The 22,553-nt window shown below is 37.1% G+C and overlaps 1 protein-coding gene across 7 annotated transcripts in view; it reads right to left on the bottom strand.

The window, feature by feature from the left end:
- The window catches only part of NCKAP5 (NCK associated protein 5), a 245,226-nt gene that overhangs the window by 79,007 nt on the left and 143,666 nt on the right, over positions 1-22,553 (bottom strand). For all 7 annotated transcript variants that reach the window (XR_005829348.1, XR_005829347.1, XR_005829349.1 and 4 more), the window contains exons 6-8: positions 20,531-20,599; positions 14,346-14,384; positions 8,123-8,242 (exon numbers count right to left, since the gene is read on the bottom strand). Coding sequence is in view for 4 of the 7 variants with exons in the window: in XM_040603862.1 (XP_040459796.1) it covers positions 8,123-8,242; positions 14,346-14,384; positions 20,531-20,599 (228 nt within the window). In the remaining 3 variants the exon portion in view is untranslated. The remainder of the gene's footprint in view (positions 1-8,122; positions 8,243-14,345; positions 14,385-20,530; positions 20,600-22,553) is intronic.

Raw genomic sequence — 22,553 nt, 5'->3', positions numbered from 1 at the left:
TCTTGTCTTAAATACACCATATATATATATATATATATATATACATATATATAAAATTAAATTGTAGACTCCAAAACCAGAAAGGTATCAGACAAGAAAATGGATCTTTTGGTCACAAAACATAAACACATGAGTAACTCATAGAGTTTTCACTGTACAGTTCATAACCTAGAGTAAAGGCTGCTTCTAACCAGCCTCTATACTTACACTTGACCATTTATGCAGGGATTTACATGGTAAGTTGCTCATACATCTTGCTAATACATTCAGCAAACAGAGCAGGCTCACACAGCATCCAACAGGTGAAGCACTGTTATAGCTTAAATATAACTGCACGGAATAAAAAAGCATTATCTTTTTAATGCTTATTAGAAGTTTGAATCACAGAGCAAGCTTGGTAAGGAATACAGCGGAACTACTTCCTTTTTTCTTATATTTATTCCCATACTGATTGTACAGAGTCACAGCAAAACCCATGAAACACATTCTTGTACCTAATGAGTCTGCCCACATATTTGCTTAGGGTTTCAAATGCCATATTGGATTCCTGCCATCATGTTTATCAGCACTGATAATAAAAATTGCGCATAAAATAAACACGTATCTATGGTTCATCCAGTGTCAGTTGCATATCTTTCTTTGTCTGAAAAATAGGCAGCAAAATATTACTTTTTTTAAGGCCCTTCACATCACTACAGCCCCATGGTTTTCTTGACATGTGCTTATTCTGAAAAACTGCCTTCGCCTTTCAGAACAATGCCTATCTATTTCTTCAAAACTTAAATAATAGTGCTCTCCTCAGATATCATTCATAAATACTTCACCAAAGATCACTCGTGGCTTTCCTAAAGGTTATTTGCTCGTTTGATTTACTGGTATCGGTATCACTGTAGCCATTTATTATCATTAGGATAATGGAAAAAGCTCATTTTTATATTTGGTATCTGAAAATTATGAATTTAAAATTGTATCACAAAATGTCATGTTTGCGTAGGTATGGAAAGCCTTTCAGTGTTTTTCTTCGGAACCTCTCAAGGCTAGTTAGACATGAAATTCTAGCAGTTGGGGATAATTTTCTCTTAAAAGCATTATCATTCTCATCAGAACTACATGCCTAGTGAGCTTTAGTAAATGTTTTCTTTTTCTTTGAGAGCAAATTGGTAAGAATTTAGGTGCTGAAATAATGGACAGCAGTCTAACAAGAAGGGAGATCACAAAACGCAAATTATAGATGAAGCACATCTATCAGGTCAGTTGATCTAATTCCCTCATAATCAAATACTGTTCTCCACTGAGCCTCTAGCTGTGCTTTGTTTGCTTTAGTTTTAAATGTTGTGAGGGATACTGCCCTGCCTCTCCTTTTATACATCATGTCATGATCTATGACAAAAATTTTTGTCATATTCTTTTACCAGCTTGAATTATATTTAGATCCAGCAAATCATTTTGGCAAATATTTTATTTTAAGAATGAAAGCTTTATAGTTTCTCCAGTCAGAAAACAGTATGTCAGGATTCCCCTGTTACTAGTGTTACAAGACTGGTGTTCTTGAGGGACAAGAAAAGCCACCCAGCCCTTTCACTCAAGGGATCTCACAAAGCTTCTTGGAGGTCTACACAGCACAGATGTGATTTCCATACAAGCATAAGTCCCTGTGACTGGAGATGGCCCGTAGAGAGCCACTGCTGTGGATGACATCCAATCTCAGTGCTCTCCCAAATATCTGCTTATCTCAGAGCCTCCTTCCAGAACTGGCTATCAGACACTCAGCCTAATTCTGTCAGGTATTATGCTGCTGCTGTTCATTCAAAACTAGAAGTCATATGGCTTAGGGACGTTTGATGGAGTTTCTTCAGAGAGGGAGGTTTCCTTTCCTTCTCTCATCCCTGACTTTGGTCACCCATTCATCTAACCAGTAGGCTCTCATGAATACTTAATGTCTGTAATGTTTCTTCAGCATATATTTGGAGCTGCGAACAGGGCAAGTAAGAAATACAGTTTAAGCTGAGATGAAATAGAGAGATCCAAAGCTTTGTATTTGTCTTCTCAGATGTTATCGGTGTGTGAGGACATGACACTGAAATAGAAAATAGGTACCACTTTACTAAGATAATGCAAGACTGAAAATAATGACAACAGCATCTTCACATGAAGAAATGTTCCTTTAATTTGTTCTTGAAAAATCTCAAAAATCTTTTGAGGGTTCCTTAATAGATCACTATCTTGCCTCCTGATACACAGAAGCACTCTTATTTCTCACTGCTACAAGACTGGATGCTCTTTCTTGGGACAGGATTTTCATGACAGTAATTGTGCACCTTCAGTAGCCTTGATCTGGATTAAGCGCTCCTGCCGGGCTACGGCCTGAAACCTTTTGAGAACTGCACATAGTGTAAAATCCACAACCTCACTTCTTAGCAAGTGCTCTACGGGCAATGTAATTCCTGGATGAAGTCTGATTTACTAGTTTACACTTAATATATCTCAAACATGCTTTCAACTTATGTGATTACCTTTCTGTCTGTTGATACAGCCCTTGAGGTTGTCATAACTTTTAAAGTTTTCCACTACTGCTAAAACAATTAGCAGATCTGAAATTATTCTTTCCTTCAAGCCACCAGTCCTGATTCCCAAGTAAGCAAATATCCCTAACAGATACTGCCATGCCCGATTTATATTTATATGTTTATTGAGAAGAAAAGGACAGAGTTTATTCTGGAGCTGGAACTTTTCAGAAGATCTGCAGGTAAGAGTACCCTGACAATCTGACAGATACAAAGGAACAAACGTGAAGTAAGAAAATAAGCAGGTCAATTGAAGGAGTTTCAAAACTTCAAATACAATTTGCTGATCTTGGTCTCAAGTCTGCCTGCTCTCTGAAGAGCCTGGAGGCACACAGCAGGGCTAGTAGCTGGCTTCTGTGAGATGGGAAGTATACTGCTGCGCAGCATATAACAATCCAGTTTATTTAAATATACTTTGGACTGCTGACAAACTGTTTTCTAACAGTGTGTGATGATCTTTAGCTTTAATTTCAAACCCTTAAATTTTCTTTCTGAAATACTTAAAATCTGACTGCTGTAAAGCTATGCAACTTCACTTTTTACCTTCTGCAATTCAGACATCATCATATCTAACGATGTCTGAACCAGAGGTCAGGCTCTGAGGCAAGATATTCCATCTCCTTTTGTCAGGTATTAGGGCAATTAATTGCCCTCTTTTTCTTCCCATATATAATAATGTCGTTGGTGCAATTTACCCCTTCTTGCTAAGTTGTACAACTGTTTCCATCTACGTATGTACAGCTACGCTCTTATCTCGTATGTCAGAGAATACTTGTCAGGTTATTAAAAGAGCTAATATCAATGCAATTATAAAAAAGTAGTTATTTAAATTGACCTTCTGAGAATTCAGCAGACAGTACTGTAGTGTTCTAGACAAAATTTCAGACGTGAAATTAAACAATGTGGATGGTCCATGAGTAATAAATGAAATTAATCTAGCAAGAGAAACACAAGGAGAAAATAGAGGCTTCAAAAGTCCTTCCTGCTTTGTTCTGGGGTTGATAAACTAGAATTTTTATGATGGAAGTAAAATTGCAATGAAAATATAATTTAGGATCAGAGATATTGTACATCTTATGACTAGAAATATTATTTTATACTTTCCCAACTGTGAAAATGTTATTACTTATTTAATCAAATAAATCAACTCACTGAATGTTGCTACTTGCTACTTTTTAACACCTTTCACTGAAGGTTTCCTGCATGCTGTGACAGCAGCTTTCTAGGTGAAAAGTGAAAGCAAAGCTCCACCCATGAGACCAGTTCAGCTAACAAACATGTTGAATTTATGTAAACACAGATACATAATATAAACAAATTATGGGGATATCTATCAGAAGGCAAACTCTTGACCCCTGTTATCCTCAGTAACTTTATACAAGTCATTATTGTTGTAAAAGGAGAATAAGTAGTAACAGAAACAGGTTCAATGTCATTAGTTATATTTTCAAATATGCGCAGAAAATGAGGGCTAACTAGAAGAAAAAGACCTGTGTCTCAAGGCTGACCAGTTCTATACCTAATAAAGTCAAAACAAGTTTGTGAGATGCCAACACTAAGAAGCAGAAAAACATTGTAATCTGGTGATTTTAGTAGTTTGAAGTTTCTCTGAAGAAAACACTGCATCATTTAGAAAAAATAAGGCAAAGACACAGTGATATTGACATTAACATTTAAAAATATTTCATAGATGCTATACATGGCCACGGGCAAAGCAGATGTGCTAAGTTTCATTTAAGGCTTCTTATTCGTACTCTTGTATCCTCTCTTTGGATTTGTCTTATTCTTTCAGCAACCTTCTCTGTATCACCTCTACAGATTTCTCTCTTCACTTCCAATCAGTTTTGCTATACTCAATTTTAAATCTTAGTCTGTCTATTATTCCCAACTATTTCTCTCATTTGCAGATGAAATACAAGGTGGATCATAAAGTGGAGTTCCTGGTTTTCTTTCACAAACCCCTCTTGCTATGACAGGCAGAATTTAATCTCTTTTTAGCAACCACATTAGCTGAGGAAAATGAAGGCTACTTGGGCAGAAGCTACTCTTCTGTGCTAGGTTTTAACTAAAACTATTGCTCTTCCTCAGATGGTGCTGAGACAGAAACACTTTTCCAAGGCTTTGTCATTTTAAGAAAGCAGTTTCAGAGAGAAGATTGCCTGAATAAAATAAAATAATAATAAAAAAAGATGATCAGGCTCCTGGTTCTGTAAATCACACACTTCAGCTAGAAAGAATGTCCCCAGAAAGACAGGATAGCTCTTTAAATCGTCTACAATATCAAAGAGATGACAAAAAAAGCAACTGAGTTATCTCTTTCTCCTCCTTACATTTTGCATCAGAGACTGCATTAGTTAATCTTTTCATGACACGAGTGACATATCCTCTGTGTCGCTCCCTACAAGCACACCAAAATTTCTAGTAGCAAAGAACTTACATGGCAATATACACAATCACATGCCTCAAGAAAACATGCATATTTCTTTCAATATATTATTAGGCCCTTTGATTTCATAAGTGCTTACATGTCTTGTAAATGCATGAAACTATAATACTTTCAATAAGATTTTTACAGTGAAGGATTCCTGAAGCGGTCATGAAAACCTTACTACATGATTTTTTTTTTTAAATTGGTAGCAATCAGTTTTTCTTTTGAACTGTATGGGAAGCATGAGAAAAACAAAACAGTACCATCGGTATAGTATATGGGCCATTACCTTCCAGTCAAATTCAACACACTTGTATCAATCTTTTCATTGAAAAAAGTGTGAATTATGTGATTTCTAAGAAGACACAAATAATGTATTATTCTTTTTAAATCAAATATACAAACGCCCCTAGGGTGATGGTGAAATCTATTCTAATTTAAAATTTTTTGAAATAAAATAAATCGGTATTTCTGTTGAAATCTGAGATGCCAAGAATGTTTATGGTTTAAAAATAAGCTTTAATATAAGAGTCTTCCAATGTCAATTACAGAGTAATTTGATTGTAATATACAACCAAATCACAGAGGCTGATATGTAGAAAAGTAACAAATATTATTTATTTTTAGCTTATACCCTCTTCTGAGGCATTCTTTAAAATTTGTAATTGTATTGACTGTGAATACTCCTAGGATGAGATCAGCATTAAATAAATAAAACTGAGCTGTATTGGATCAGACAGCACAGGAAAGGTGAAACTAACACCATGTATCCTGCCCCCTCCCCCTCCCCCCCCCCCCCCCCCCCCCCCCCCCCCGTATTTGTCCATTCACTTTGATTAGGGTCATGATTTAACAGGAATGTCCTTAACCACATATTTAGTACTCTTCTGTAGTGACAGATTTAAACAAATATTTAGCTATCACTCTAAATCTGGGATGTATGCATTTCCAAGAAGACATAATCCAAACTGTGCCTCAATTCTACGCAGGCACACAACAGTATTTGCCTAATTTCAGGCCTAAGGAAACACCCTTCTTCAGATTTTACATCTCAGGCTGCAATATCACAAACTACACACCATTTATTCAAGTCTGGAGTACAGTTAGAGGATAAATACATCTCTGGAAACACATGAATTTATTGAGGGGTTTGGGAGCAAAAAAATGACATACATGAAGTGTTTTAACAGAAGTTCTTCATTTTCTGATGTACACTGCAACTTGTTCCCTGCTTTTTTCGCCAGGGGGATTAAAATCTATTGATAGCAAGAGTAGGGATATAACAGTAAATTTCAGGGATATAACAGTCTGGGAGACCTGGACTTTGCAAATGATCTTAATTCTTCTTCATCCTCAGCCAATGAAGACAAAGCAAGTGAAAAGGGCCAGGGAATCTATTACACCTTAGTTCCTGCCAAACTGTGCAGGAACAATGATGTAAAATATTTGGATCCCTCAGGAAAACCTGCTAGATCATTTGGTTCTTCCACTTGATGGCAGGTTCATCTCTTCTAACTTCTTTTACAGCTATGACACAATCCAGTTTCAAGGAACTACAGTCAAAGCCTTGATCCAGATTATCAGATGCTACCTACCTAACACTTGTGTAACATTCCCAGAATAACCTGACTTCATTGTTGCCACACAAGGATTTGGGAAAAAGAACTGTATCTGTAACAAGGAATGTCCAACATATGACTTCTGTGCAATCTAACCAAATACTAATATAGAGTAGAGTCAGATGCTTTTGAAAAGGGAGGGAGGAGAGGAAGATAAATAAATAAATAAAGACAGACAGACAACAGATAAACCACAGAGAAGGAGCAGGTGATGTAACTGTCAATAGCAGAGGAAGTGAGCAACAAAGGTCTATGCTGTGGTGGGTGTGTCAGAACATCTGAATGGATAAAGATAAATCAGTCCTACACAGCAGTCTATGAAGGATGAACAAGTGGGAAAGAAAGTAGGGGCCAAGGGAGAAGAAACCAGAAGAGCGAAAGTCCTGACCTAGCAATACCTAAATCAACACAAAATCAAGAGTCAGAACAAGAACCTGAGGATAACGCAAGAACACAGATCCCTGTGATGGCAACCTGGTACCACTGTGCCTGTGCTTTAGTTTCACAATAGGTAAGTACTGCTATTTGACCTCAGTGTGGGGATTCCCTTGCCTTTAAGCACCACTTGGCAAGCAGACCATGTTTCCTCAATGTACAGCCCAAGCTGATGAGAGTTAGCAGCCCTCAGCTGTTGAGCAACAGTGCAAGGGCCAGATTTTACTTTGCAATACAGATGCACAGCATCAGAGGATTTAAATAAGATACACATTTAATATCACTTACCTAGCTGACGTGACCCAAATTTCTCCTCCAAAATGAATGAATTTTTTCTCTAATAAGAAATAACATATATTGCTAAAACCAGAATTTGCCCTATTGTTAGGAACCTGCAAAGTTTTAATTAGTCCTCATTTACTGTTCTCCTAGCTCATGGTCAATTTGTTGGAACTTCTGAAAAGCAATTCTACTTCTAAAAAAGGATGACAAAGCAATGGATTCATTCACAACAATGGACTTTGCCAAATGAAAAGGGATACTGAAAGATCTCTTATTATTCTGGAACGACAAAGTAGCAGGAGATGGGTCAATTGGTTTCTCAGCTATATCCTCCCATAGAACACTGCGGAAAAAAGATCACTCTGTGCCTGTGAAGGGGTACTTAAGTCCTTGTAACACATATGGCAAAAGTTAAATAAATGGGCTGTCTTCTCATAGGAAATTACACTGTTCACCATCAAGCAGAATGTTAAGGAATCCAAGCTTCTCCCCTGCAGAGGGATAATGAACCCATATAATTCCATTTATCATAGTGAAGAAGCACCTAAAAAAGTAAGTTACTCTGCAGGTGTGTTCCTCTCTCCACATCTGCACATAATGTGTAGTCATAGCTCATAGGCATACATTTTCAGTTTCAATGGTATCAGATAATAGGTAATGGGTATTCTTTAATATATTAAATCTATCAACATAATTTCCCCCTTATTGACATAACCTTTAAAAGAAGAAAAACAGTTTTAAATTGTAAGAAATATAAAGCTCATAGCTTGTTTCCTGCAAAGGCCATTTCCTACCTGAAGAAGAAGGTCAGAAGCTGGTTTGACTTTTTGCTGGAAAAGAACACTTAATGTTCGATTCTGTTGTTCCAAATCAAAAACTCTCATTTTCAGCTTTATACATTCCTCCCTCAGATCCTGTAGCACAAGGGAAAATAGGAAGATTAGAAAGCAGGTAACCGAAGCACTTAAAAAGCTCTAAGTAAAGTCACATACTAAGAAAAAATGCATATACCACTTTTAAAATAGTACAAATCAGAAAAATGTGCTCCTTCATTTTCTCTGGTTGTTTGATCATCACATGATAACATCAAAAAAATTATTGTATTGAGAAACAGTAGTTACCTGACACTTCCTTTTGGAGTTTTCTGTCAGTATAATAAAGTGACTTTGCTAGCAATGTGTTTCATTTTCCAGTTGACGCAAAGCAGAAAGCAGCAATTAAGATATGAATATTGTAATAAGCATAAGCTATACCAAACTAGGAAGAAGTTCAAAGTGGTACTGTGCCTTCAAGGTACTCCTCTGAAGTCTGATCACCTCCTTGCTTTTTCTGGAATAATCAAGTCAGCATTGCTGGCTGGCATATTGTGTATGGTCTGTACCTTCCCCACTGTAACTTGCCACAGATGTGGGCTAGGCCATAGTAAGATGTTGGTGCCTCACATTACCCATGTGGTACTACGATCCTGGCTGAGATTTCCAACACAAGGTACCAAAAAGCCTTAAAGCAGGCCATTAGAAGCAGAGGTGGAGTGTAAAACCTCTGTGTCTTAAGGCAAAGGACATCACTGCTGAAGACGCAGGTCTGTTAGTCAAGTCAGGTTCATCATGAACAAGCCATTAATGGCCTTCAGATACAGCAAATTTCCATCTATCTATCTACAATGTAAGACCAGCTTTTCATGGCCACTTGAAGGAATAAAGATTCTATCAGAAAAAGGATTTTGGAGAGAGAGCAGAATCTGACAGCCTTTCAGCATAATTTGTGCTGAAATTATTGTGTCCATTCTGAGGCAGAGCTTCATCAATTAGGAAGAGCAGTCTCCTAATAAAGACTACATACTAAAATAATAAGCTGCAGCCATATTTAGCTTCATTTTTTTTTTTAAAATTAAATCTCCAAAATACTTTCCCATATTCCTTTAAATTTAGGACAGTTGCTGCACTGTGGTATGCCCAGCAGATACTACTTTCCACCATATGAAGGTGGATCAAGAGGCCTTTGGATGCCCACATGGCGTCCCTTCAATACCACTATCAACATGATGACCTGGCTTTAGGAGAAGACAACTCAGAGGAAGAAACTGTAGTCAGATGTAGCTGAAATTCTTGCCTACACTTGCTCTAGTCTCCGCTGTAACCAGCACTGAGGTTATAAGAGGTAAATACACAATAAAATAAGCTCATCTTGAGACTTTCAGAGAACTGTAATCAGCTTTTTATGCATATAGTAAGTATCACATTATATGATACCACTGGAAGAATGCAGTTATTTTCTCTTGATAGTTTCTTAGTATTTTTTTTATGTGGCTGTCAAGTGGCTCTTCCATTAAAATTGCTAGAATTTTCCAACATGACTCCCCAAAACTCTTGAGTTCGGTGTTTTGAAAACCCCTAAAGCTTTGATTTCTATAAGTGAGACATTTTATCTCTGGTCTTGCACAAGGCACACTCTATCAGGAAACCACAGACATCTAAGTCCATCATTATCTGCCCTTCACTAATAATCACAGAATTTAAAACAGAGCCTTAGCTGTTATAACAGTGTTTAGCATTTCAATGCTACTAAGTGCACGGAAAGGAAAAAAATGTGGAAAAAATTTAAATCTTAGCAATGTCTCTGCTCAAAATCTTCCTATCAGTTTTAAAACAGTAAGATTTATGTTTCAAACTTTAGACTTTCTGTAAAAAGGGAAATATAAAGTAGTAGATTACCCACCCAGATGCTATAAACCGTGCCAATGGTAATGCCACACATAGCCCTGAGGAGAAATGAGGCACATAAGGGTAGCAGTATTCTGGTAAAATAAAGTCTGAGTTTAGAAAGCTGAAGTCCTAAAATTACCAATTAATACAACTACCAAATGTCTGAAGCATGTAAACCCTCTCCTGTGGGCAAAATGACCAGCTATTAATATAGTAATCTCTGAAATATCTAAGGTATTCCTACAGTCTTGCTACAGTAATATTCGAGCACCTCTCTATTCTTAAATTTCCCTTCAGTATGAGACTTACTCTTTTCCAAAATGGGATTCAGTGCCCTCACTAGAGGTTCCAGAAGTATGCTGCTCTTCCCCTGAAGATACTTCTTCTAACATTTAATTATTTTATTTTTTTATTTCATTGACAAAAATGAAGAAGAAATAATTTTCATATAGAACTCAGAGTAAAAAGTATTCTCCTGAATACTGTCTTGTGGAGGAGGGTAATATGCAAAGAGCAGATACACAGCATCACAAAATAATTTCATTAAGTGGTGTAACTCAAATTTCAAACTGCTGATCCAGGACTTATACGGGGAAAAAAAAATAAATACAGTTCCCAGCACTCCTATCATCTCATGTGATATGAGAAGTCTTTGGGTAGGAGGATAAAGAAAGGATGCTACCAGTATCAGAGCATACAGGTTTGTCTCAGATAATTTTGTTGTTTTTCTGACTTCTTACATTTCCCAGAAGTAAAATTTTCTATTAGTAAGTGTAGAAAATCCATATAATTTTGCTACATAGAATTGTGAAATTTTGCTGTGTGGCTAACTCAGAACAAATCTCAATTTCATATAGTTTCTCCATAGTCACAGCAAAAAAAAGCTTCTCATATTAGAGAAATTCTATATGTATTGTAACAAATTATATACTTGAAAAGTGCACATTTAAGATTGTAATTCCATTTCAAGGTTTCAGTGACATTGATAAATCACTCAAGCTTTGCTCACTCAATTTGTGTCACTAGAAACTCTCGGTGGAATCACAGTCTTTCCACATACTGGTGAGTACACAGTGCTTTATTTGTTACATTACAGCATGTACTTAATTTAAACAAAAATTAGTCCTTAAGGGACAATTTCAAATTCACAGCAAAGCCTAAGCAATCTATGTTACCGTACAAAATCACTCTCCTCCATTTTCTGAAAGCTCTCAGCTTTTCTTCATGTCTCACTATGCCCCAGAGGTGTGTTATCTCACTGTGGCATGACTGGCTCTGTCTTACTGCTTAGCTGCATGACAGTAGATTTATCTGTTTACTAGTTACTATTTGGATTCTGATATCTACCTATTTGGGACTGGTGTGAGGAGTCCAATTTCCTCTTCATTGTATGCTATTGTGTTCCTGTCTTTTCTTATAAAAGGACTTATATGAATGGTGTCAGGAGCACTGTAACAGTTAATATTCATTAGCATTTAGAAGAGTATTCTCTTTCTCTATGGATATTAAATTAGCTGTTATTACTCAATAATAGGTAAGCAGCTGTTAAATCCCATCAATACTAAGTAAATCACTTCATTAAATGTATTCAAATCTGTTTTTATTGTATCCATATGAACTCCTCGATTCCTATGGGTTTGGGAGGATTCATTACTGAGCAAGTATGTAGTCGTCAAAATGTCTGACGCCTTTGCAAAGGGACTCGGGAAACTCCTCTCTTCATTTAGGAAACAACCATAGTATTCCCAACTAGAGATTAATATATTGAGATTAACCCTCTGCTAAATATTTAATCACATATTGTTTTATATTACAAAATGTAGATGAGGTTTTTGTGTATATTAATACAAGAAAATGCCTCCATTTCCATTTAAGCTGTACAGAAACACAGATTGGGGATTTTTTTTAAAAAAACAGTTAAAGTTATGTTTCTAAAACGAGTTACAGGAATAGCTCTGCAGACTGCAGTCCTCTGATGACACACAGCACATGTATACAGAGTACAGGAAGAGTAATACAGCACAGCTAGCAACAGCACAAGCTTCCTCTTATGTTGTGGTTTGCACAAATCACCTCCAAGCTACAGCACTTCCAATCGCTGTAAAGCAACATCCCTCTTCTAGAGTAAAAGGCTTTGTAGTGCATCAAAAAAACATGGGACTGAACAATGACACTTTCAACCCTACCCTGTGGTAAGAGCTGCATGGCTGTTTGGTGGCTGCAGCTGTCAGATGAAGAGATTCAGGGAATGTTATTATACTTCTGGATTTCTGATATTAGCTTGGGCCACAGGAATGTGTTATCTATATAAGGGGCAACTGCACCCTCCAGAGTCCTGCATCACTCACCTACAGGTCACCAGGACATCTCTTGTATTCCAAGCAGGATACCCAAGAGCAGACTTAATGGAGTCAGAACACCTCCCTGCGCATCTTTTAATCCATCCAGAATGTCATAAAATTGATTCACCAAAAATCTGCCCAGTAAGGAGCTGAAAAGGGTATCCAGCCTTCTCCCTGATATGCATGCAGGTGGCCAAATGCAACCTTCTGCACCTATTTACTTACATTCACTTACGTGCAGATGGTTATGGGTGCAGATGTTCGTCTATCCTGCTGTCAGGGCACATTCCCCACTTCTAGGAGTTTAGCTGACGGAGTTCAAGGTCATCTTGTTCACACCTGAGCTGTGCAGCAGGCACTCTGCAGCTACACCTGCACCCAGCCTCCTACCTCCTTGGTCCTGAGCAGCCTCCTGACACCCTGGCTTGGCTTTGCTCAGACCTGCCTCCTCCTCACGGACTGGCCCAGCAAACACAGGACTGAGGGTGACCCTTATCACTGCCTCCAGGCCTGGCCTTGACACTTGGTGCTCAGCACCCTGTGTGCCCTGCTGTCACCCTTGGTCCTGCTCATCCCCTTTGTGGGGGGCATTCTGAATGACGTTCTGCTGTTCTGAATGATGTCCGTTATGGAGGCTTTGGAGCCTGTCACCAAAATCTATTTCAGTACTTTGCTACATTTGCATCTAGAAAGCTTTTGGGCATGTGGCAGAGGTTTCTCATTATCTTAACTTGGTGTTTCTTGCTGCATTTTAAGAACATTATTTCTTGTCCTGTCATTCAGCGTAGACAAAACAGTTTATATTCTTCTTAGCACTATCTGCACTAAAAGACTGTATTTATGTCTCTTTCAGACTAGTCTTTTTAAAGCTAAATGATCCAAAGCATTTTAATAATGCCACATTCATCAAGTGGTCTAGATCTCACAAAGGATCATTTCATGAATATTGAAGGGTTCATAGCTTATTATTACAGATCTTCATGTTTTGCTTGAACCCCCCCCCCCCCCCCCCAACCCCAACCAAATGAAATCACAGAACCATGTTCAACTCAAAGACCACTTTTTTTGTAAAATTGTCCTACCAGTTATTCCCTGCCCTCTCTGGGCAGCTGATTATTTCTGCTTATTTGTATTACCTTGTTTTGCTTCCTGTTTAATTTCATCTTACTTTTTTCCCAGATTACTTCTTCATTTTAGCAAGATAATTTTTAATTTTACTCCTCCCACTAGGTTCTGTCTGAAACAACCATAGTTCATATCCAACCATTTGGAGCATGAATGGAAACTTCAAACATTACTTGATTCAGAACAGACCTTTACACAAGCCATAATGAATCTTCTCATTCTGCCAGGTTTGCAGTCACTCCACATGAATTTTGCCTGTGAAGTACTTCCCTTGCTTACCCAGGAGAATGGAGCAGGAGGACATCACAAAGCTTTTAAAGACAAAATACATATTCTCTATTCCTGGTCCCCAACAACAGAGTAGCTGAATCCCCATTCTACGCATGGAGCCTTCTCTTCTACTCAGGGAAGCAGCACAAGCCCACACCAGGAGGTCTCTTCTTCCATTGAATGTGAGTGAGCGTGCCAGCTATTGATATGCACTGTAATTTATCTGTTTTATACTCCACAGGACTGGACTGTGGGAGCCACATAACTCATTATGGATAGGGAATGGAAAAATCACCATATGGACGAAAGATTTTCGTGTGCTATTGTCTCAGTATAGGTAAACAATAAAAATTGGATATAGGTCATATATGACCAAGTCTTAAAAGATGTAGTCTTATGGATTTTTATTCACTTGGATTACAAGAAATTTGACTTTGGGCCTGACGTGTGGCAGCCTTGGTAATTATATGTGTGAACAGTCTAAAAATATGCATACTACACAAGTATATATATCAAATGAACAATGAACATCTGCATGCTTTAAGTTACACCACAATACCCAAACTACAACTTACCTTTTGAGTAAGTAGAGCCTGAACAACCTGATTAGCTACCTGAAATAAATAAATAAAAGAGTTAAGGTATGTCATCATGTGTGTTTAAGCATAGCAATACCTTCTTTCACAGCTTTACAGTTCACTTCCCATCTACAACTATCAGCAATTCTAATATTTTCATTATTTACTGGTATTTTTTCAGATAATACCAGTAACAATACATGAAATGCACGTTAATTGCTTTTGTACTAGTCCTCATCATAAACAAGCATGTCAATTGCAGTATGACATGACGGACATCTGATTAACTTCTGTCGCCTCTTCTTTGGACTAGGATGAAATTTCCACAGTTCTATATGCAGTTGGTGTGCATCAGCACGGATTGACTGCATTCACTAGAGCTGATTTTTACCAGCCAAGGATGGAGTCCTGAATGTTTTCATGAAGTTTAATTGTTTCTTGATTCAATATTGACAAAATGGTACATCTATCATGACAGAAACCATAAACTGCCACAGAAAATTAAAGTACCTACTGTCATCAGAATGTGGTTGGAAGGCATTCACACCACACAGCATAATTGACTTGAATGAGATTACACACAATTGATTAGTAGAACTATATATTCAACTGGGAATTTTTGAAGTTACTTATTTTATACATCCTTTCTAATTTATACTTACCAGCAGGCATAGTGGCAGGGTAGGGAAAAAAGAAGGGATAGAAAGAGGGACTGAGATAAGATTTGCTGTTGATGATGTCTAACTGGTATGTTATGTTTCTAATGTAATTTAAAACTGTATATGCATATGTTATCACACAATGTGTTTGCCTATATTTTTGCTCTTGAATTTAGACAAAGCAACTAGAGATCTCATTGTGCAAAAGGAAACAGTACTCATGAATTCTGGTTTGGTTTTGGATTTCAGAAATTACAGTAAAGCATATGCAGACATCACCAAATCTGCAATGATTCTTCTTACTCTTGGTGAATTAAAGAAAAAAGCCGACACCATTGATGTGAACTGAGTTGTGAGGGAAGAGTTGAAGCTAATTCATTTCTGTAAATAATTCAGTTCTGTTAGATCCAAAAGTTACATTTGATTCATACTCTCATAAAATTGCCTAGTATCAATTCTTTCCTCTAAACTGGTCCCTAACTTAAGGCAGCCCGTGGAACAACAGCCCCATAAAATAGCTCTATACATGATTTAACAGAAGACACAGACTAATATTAGAACAGCAATAACCAAAAGAAGTAAATACGTTACAGTTTTGAAAAACTATGTGCCTTGCCCTATAGGCTTTCAGGATCTACAACTGACAGCGTTCCTTCTGGCACGTACTTTTTGCTCTACCTGAAAACTGAGCAAACCATACAGTACATTTTTTTAACTTTCTGACGTGGGGTTACTTTACCAAGGAGGAAGTAGAAGGTTATTTGAAGTTTGTACTAGTCACTCCCAACAGAACAGCTTAGAAAATTACTCCTATAGCTTTATATATTGCACAGAGGAGTGTAAATGGCATAATCTTCCAAATGGGAAAAAACTGAATTTGCTGATGAATATGCAACAAGTTTACCAGTGTTCAGTGTATGAAGTTAGGTATCTAAATGAAAGTATCTGCCAGTGATCCATAGTTCCCATAGATCTCAATAAGACAGATATTTAACTAGTTTCTTTACAAAATGTGGTTATTTTATCCTAGTATATAGCAACTTGGAAAACTGTTGCTATTACCCCTCAAAGATTTTCAGGTCTGTATTCTTGGTTTTCAGCAGAAACAGAGGTAGGAGCCTTCAGTCATATGTTCTGCAGTTACTACAATTAATTTAACAGCCAATAAGTGGAATCAAATCCAAATTTCTGCATTTCAAATGAGGTTGCCATTCCGCTCCTACGGCAGAACTAATGTCCAGATGGAAATAAACTGCTAAGCTAGCAGATGTACTTCATTTTTACTTACAGGTATGATGAGGCACCATGGATATGAATGAACAACATAAGCCAGACCTACAAAACTGACAGTCAGAGCGACCAAACGCTGAGGAAACAGACTGTTGAAGACAGAGGGACTGACTTCTAAAATGCAGAATATGAGAAATTCCCAGTAATATGAGGCAGAATTGTGGCTCAATCCCAGTAAAAAGCAGGCTGTAAAATGACTTGACTTGTGATTCATGCAGTTAATCAAGGTGAAAGGAACTTAACAGAAATAGCCAGTTCCTTAGTCTGCTATTACGTAGAAGATGACACTGCTTCCCCTCACACTGCCTGCCTTTCCTTTGAACTTAATAGCCAACATGTTTAAGTGAGGTTTCCTTTTGTGGATTGCAATAAAAGAGATAAAAATTCCAGCTTCAATTTTTCCTTACACAATTATGTTTACATATACATGTTGGTCTTAATAGAAAAGGTATAAAAGAATGAATCAAAGAAAAGAGAACCTAGCGTAACATCTATTATACCTTTTACAAGTATTGAGATTTTACACAGCTGCCTTTACCCTATGATTTCATATGCACAAAGATATTGGAAGTGTACTAAAATGAAAAGTCTTGTATTTTATTCAAACCTTAAAAATAGAATGCCTTTTTAAGGTAAGTTTTTATTTTTGATTAATTCTTAAAACACCATCAAACATATAATCTACTCTGAGCTGTATAATTTCCCGCATGTAAGTATGGTGAAGCTTGACAGAAATCTCATTTGGCACAGTGATGTGAATAAACATGACATTACCACTTACCAATAAACTGACAGCTGAATTCTAGGACGGGAAACTAAGATTAAGCACGTTAACCTCAAACCCCAAGGGTACTAGAAGACAATCCTGTTTTTTGCTTTAAATTTCTTGAAGACAGAAAGATACATATATGGAATATTTCTGAAATTAAATTTCTTATTTATCAAGTACTGGAACATTTCAACAACACCTTCTTCCAAATACTGTTCTAAAGTTGTTCACAGGTACACTTCAGAGATGAACAATTACTTTAAAAATCAGTGAATATTTATCAAAATTTATAAAGGACTCAGCTTGACCCCTATTCTTTTCAGATTTCATCTCTATGAACATTTGAGTTTCATTGGATTTTACCACGAAAATGATTAAAGAGCATGCATTTTTAAGTCATAGGTGCAAGCATTCATACAATATTAAATGTGGGTCATATATGAATGAAAATAATTAAGTAAAATAATTTATTTAAAAAATCAAAAAGAGAAAAAATAATGGCAGATCTGTTCATCTTCAAAACTCAGCTCTCGTTATCTTTTTGTCACACACAGACAGAAAAAGAATGCTGGTTATTTTTACTTCCTTCCTATCAGCTTAATGGCCACCAACACCTCAGCAGAAAACACACTATGCATAGCAAGTGTCCTTACACTGCTGTAGAGGCCTGAAGGGACCATGCAGAGACACTATTGGTAGGGTAGCCAGATTAAATGATGTTTGAGTGCCCTGAGCAGTTTCCCTGTGTCCAGCGGAGAGAAGCTGCAATGTGAGGATGCTGAATGATGAGTGAAAGATGGCAGCGTTCTTCCAATAGTTAACGAAAGATATTCCCAACCTTCATTACCTCAAGGGCCTGTCAAGCATCCCAAACATGTGACTAGCCAGAATGGCTAGGTATTAGCTTTGGAGGTAAGCATTCCTCGTGTTATCAGCCCAGGAGAAGTTCCATACACTCATAACTACTTGGACCACAGAGGCAAAATTAAAATAATGATTGTAGTAGGCACTCAAATTCTTTGATGACAGGCTTAGCTGGTTCAGGCTTGGGTATGATCACAGTCTTGTGTTCTCAGAAACATTTGTGTTCCTCCCTTTAAACCCATCAGGTCTCCCTGGAGGCAAAATGGAGCTGCAGCACAGACAGATACATAGCTGTAGTGGATACATCTGCTCCTAAAAACTGATGAAGTCCTGAAGGCCAAACTAGGAAAGGTCTCAAGAGATTTTCACCTCAAGAAGCAGGGTTGGTGTAAGATGAGTTATGAACAGACTTGAAGTCTTAAAGGAAAAAAAAAATTAAAGAGAAGACTTTGGGTTTTTTTCTCCCCATAAAAATATTTACGGAGAGCATTTTATTTGCTAAAGAACTCTCGTAAGAATCCCTGTTTGGAAAGGACTTTGTCACACACAACACATCTTCAGAAGACTGGTTGGAAATGAAGGTTCTCACAATCATTAATTGGGTTATTCACTAATTACATTTATGTCTCATCTCCTATTCTCTTTATTGTTACTAACTATAATGCAATAGGGTGAGAAAGTGTGATTTTTTGTGAACCTCCACCAAAGGTATGTGCTCAAGTGGGTGCTAACTTGGGACTCCTGCAAAACTTGCAATTACTAAACATGGTTTTGTTGTCTGAGTCACTGGCAACAACAACTTCACCTCAGCGATCAGAAAGGATTGAGTCCAAGTTTGTGTCAGCTAAAACAATGCTGGTTACAGTGCCGCTGCCAAAGTATTGTGGGGGCTGAAAGGGGAAGGAGAAAAAAGTGTTACCAAGCCATGGGGAAGGACAAGAGAGGTCATAACACACAAAACAGAAGACAATGAAGGAAGAAGATAAGCAAACAAAAAATAAAGCAGGGAAGCACAAAAGCACAGATGATGAGAAGCACTTTCTCCTGAAAAACTTGACACTGTGGGAGAAGGTGCATACAGCTGTGATAATACAGAAGAACTGACAACAGCCAATGTAATGTTGAAGATAATAAAGTTCAGAGCATAGTTTGATATAATTATTTTCTCTTTAAACTGCAACAGCATGTAAAAACCACAACCTTGGATCAGAAATCCATCACTTTACTGCAAACACAATAAAAACACATCTTCTATCGTTATAATCTGTATGGAGTATTTTGCTGGAATAGACAGTTACAGTGCTTTACTAATTTCCAGAAATAATTATGTAGGCCGATTTTGTCCTGGACAATCAGAAAATAATTTTAAGATAAGCTCTGTAAACTGAAGTTAGTAATTATATGGTAATTTAATCCTTATCACCAAGATATCCAAATATGATTCAAGTGTGCACTGAATGCAGTGACTCAGGCCAATGCAGACCAAGGCTCTGCTGGTATTCCTGCCACAGAAAAGGCAGAGCATAACCTAGTGGGAAAGTGTATCTGCAAGCCTTTCACTTTAGGTCCCTGATAAAAATATGCTGTAGGGGCACAAGTGTGGATTTGCTGATGAAAATCTGCACTAAACCAGAGGCTTCTTGTACCAGAGCTGTATTACTCATGCCTGTAACACTTCAGCAATTGCTGATAAAAAATTATAAAAGCTGGTATGAGGACATGAATTGTCATCTGATATGTGTGGTTTGCACACTCATGCACGTTTTTCTCAAAGGAACAGCTTAGAAGCTGGTGTAGGTTTTGCTTTGTTTTGTTTACTTGCTAGCTAACTTCTTATGCTACTGCACATTCTTATTATGGAATGGGTAAATGATTACTACTAAGCAACTCTTCAAGCTACTAAATGTCTAAACTATTTTCAGTTCTTGTGTATGCTGAAGAGATTTATTTCAGGATAAATGGGAGGAACAAGTAAGCATCAGTATAAATACGGAGAAAATTGCATTCAGTGGGAGATACTAGACATTTCTGGAAAGGTAAGCATTGCTTGAGTGCTCAGACAGTAACTGATGGGTGAATTATATTGTAGCTGTAACCAGCAGGTCTGATCAGCGGCTGAGCTATGTAGTAGAAGTGAGCCAACAGCTAGAAAAAACACCCACATAAAAAGCTGTGTATGTAACCCTAAGGAGGAGCTGAGAGACTAAATTCTCTGGTTATGGAATACATTGCATAGGAAAGCTGGGGGACTTTTGATGGAAGAAGCCACTGTGAACTGTGTTCCACTCTACAGAAAAGGAGGAGTACACAACACCTAATAGGTAAATTATCATCTTCTTCTCCTAATCAAAGCAAACCAGTTCCAAATACTGGTCACAGGGATATCAACTTTTTGGTGAAGAGGTGTGGTCAAAACAGGATTTACAGCAGAGGTCATGGAGAACAGTATCTATGACTGCCAAACACATGTTCTTGGAATTAATTAGAATGAGGTAATACTAGGAAATTGCAGAACAATGTCAACCTTGGAGAGTGGGAGAGATTCATTTCTGTTATTTAATTATAGTACCAGGTAAGAACAACCTTTTTATCTACCTTACCTCATCAAGACATCTTTCATACTGTTCTCTCTGATTTTCATTTTCCAGAGCCAGCGCTGAATTCTCTGCCTACAGTAAAATAGAATAAATAAATAAATATGTAAATAAATCAAAGGGTAGCTTGTACTACATGACAATTCATAAAAATTCTCAGGGTGCTTACTTTGTGTAGTTCTTCAAGATCCAGAATAAAAAGCACCATACAATTTACTTTGCTACAAGTTGAAATTTTGAGTAAAAACAGAAGCGACATTCATTTATGAGATTATTCACACCATGCATTAAAACTTAAAACAATATCAAAGCAGATATTCCACATATGTCCACAAGCTTATTTTGTCAGGTGCAATAGAATTGGCAATGAAACATTATAAAAGATACTGGTACATTTTTTTCTTCCTCCTCCTTTTCTGATTAGAGTGCACTCGCTATCTGAGAAAGCCACTTAAGAAGCAGAGGCAGCTACTATCAAAAGGAAACAAAAGGCAATCTTATGTAAACTTTTAACTGTGGCAGTTCTTCATAAGCCTGGTTTCTGCAGTAAGTAGCTCCAGATGCACTGGTCATACTACAGCGAATTGGTGAATTACACCCTTTAACTGAATCAGATAAATTTATTAGCCTTTACTTAAAAAACAATTCCTATTATTTCAAGAGTGAGAGAGGTTTTTTACTACACCCAAATGCAATCTTAAAGTCAGAATTTTTTTCTCTCACATATTTCAGTTTAAATATGATAGCTTCCTGTATAGTAGTTGCCCTTCATCTATCTTTAATTTCCATTACACTCATATTTTTGCATAGCAGAAACTTCAGAATGGCACAATTTCGTACGGAAATTACAGTAAATCAATGTATTTTCCCATATATTATGACTTGACTTTAGGAATTCTTACAGTATTGGAAAAGGAAAATCTCTAAAGTGTGCTGTATGGAGTTGCATCAGAGCAAGTTTCAAGTAGCTTTCTGTTAAAGACTAAGAAACAAAACCAATGTATAAAAATCTGTGAGTTAAAACTGCCTCTAGAAACCTCTCTGCCTTCCACGCATCACCTCACATCATGTAACCATAACACCAAAATCAATGCATTCACATAATTACAACTGTTACACAATTTACACTACTTGCTTCACTTTAACCTTCTGTTAACCTATAAAAGTTAAACAAATGTTGTTTCAAAAGAATTGCGGTTATACAAAACAACAAGGGTCATAAATATAGTTATCATCTGTAATTTTAGAGAAAAAATTAATGTAATGTACTGTTTGGAAAGATGCACACTTTCCCCTTCCTTGTTAAGAAAAGTCAATGATTCAACAAAATTAAAATCCCCAAGTCCAGTAATTTGATTCATTAACAATTTCAAATTCAGCTAAAACCTAAAAATAAGATTAGGAAGAAAAAGTAAACATATATAATAACATCCCACACTGAAAGAGAGTAAAGAATAAAAGGTGGTAAGAAACAAGAGTATATAGAGTTTACTTATTTACAAGTCTAAATAACTGTACGGAATCAGTGCTTTATCTTGAGGGTACAATCAAAGCCAGCAAAGGTGGGAAACTGCTCTGCATCATATTTTCACAATGTCATTTACCAATGGATTCAACATACGGCTATAAAGTCTATGGGTGATCCTGCAGAGAGCACTGTGAGATGAGGTAGCAAAAAGTACAGACGCAGAAGTAAGTAGCGAAGTAGAAGCAGAAGCTGCAAAACCGAAAGCAGCAGTAAGAAATCAGAGGCTGGAGGGTAAATAGTCCTCCTTACTGAAGAGGCTATCATGTACAGTTATCAGTTTGCTTCTACAGACACATTCTTGCAGATTGAATGATAAAAATAAAGAGATGATTGCTACATAAAAATGTATTTCTGAGTTAAAGATTTTCAGATGTTTTCTCTATGAGTATCACCCTAAAATGTCATCCAAAGTATTTTCTTCTTACTGTTTTAAAGCCATCATTAAAGGATTAGTCTGCACAGCTTGTAACTCATGCATGTTGGTAGACCTATTAGTTCAAT

Source organism: Falco naumanni, chromosome 8 (genome assembly GCF_017639655.2).
Source record: "Falco naumanni isolate bFalNau1 chromosome 8, bFalNau1.pat, whole genome shotgun sequence".
In the NCBI taxonomy this organism is placed as follows: Eukaryota; Metazoa; Chordata; class Aves; order Falconiformes; family Falconidae; genus Falco; species Falco naumanni.
This window is presented reverse-complemented; position numbering and strand designations above follow the sequence as displayed.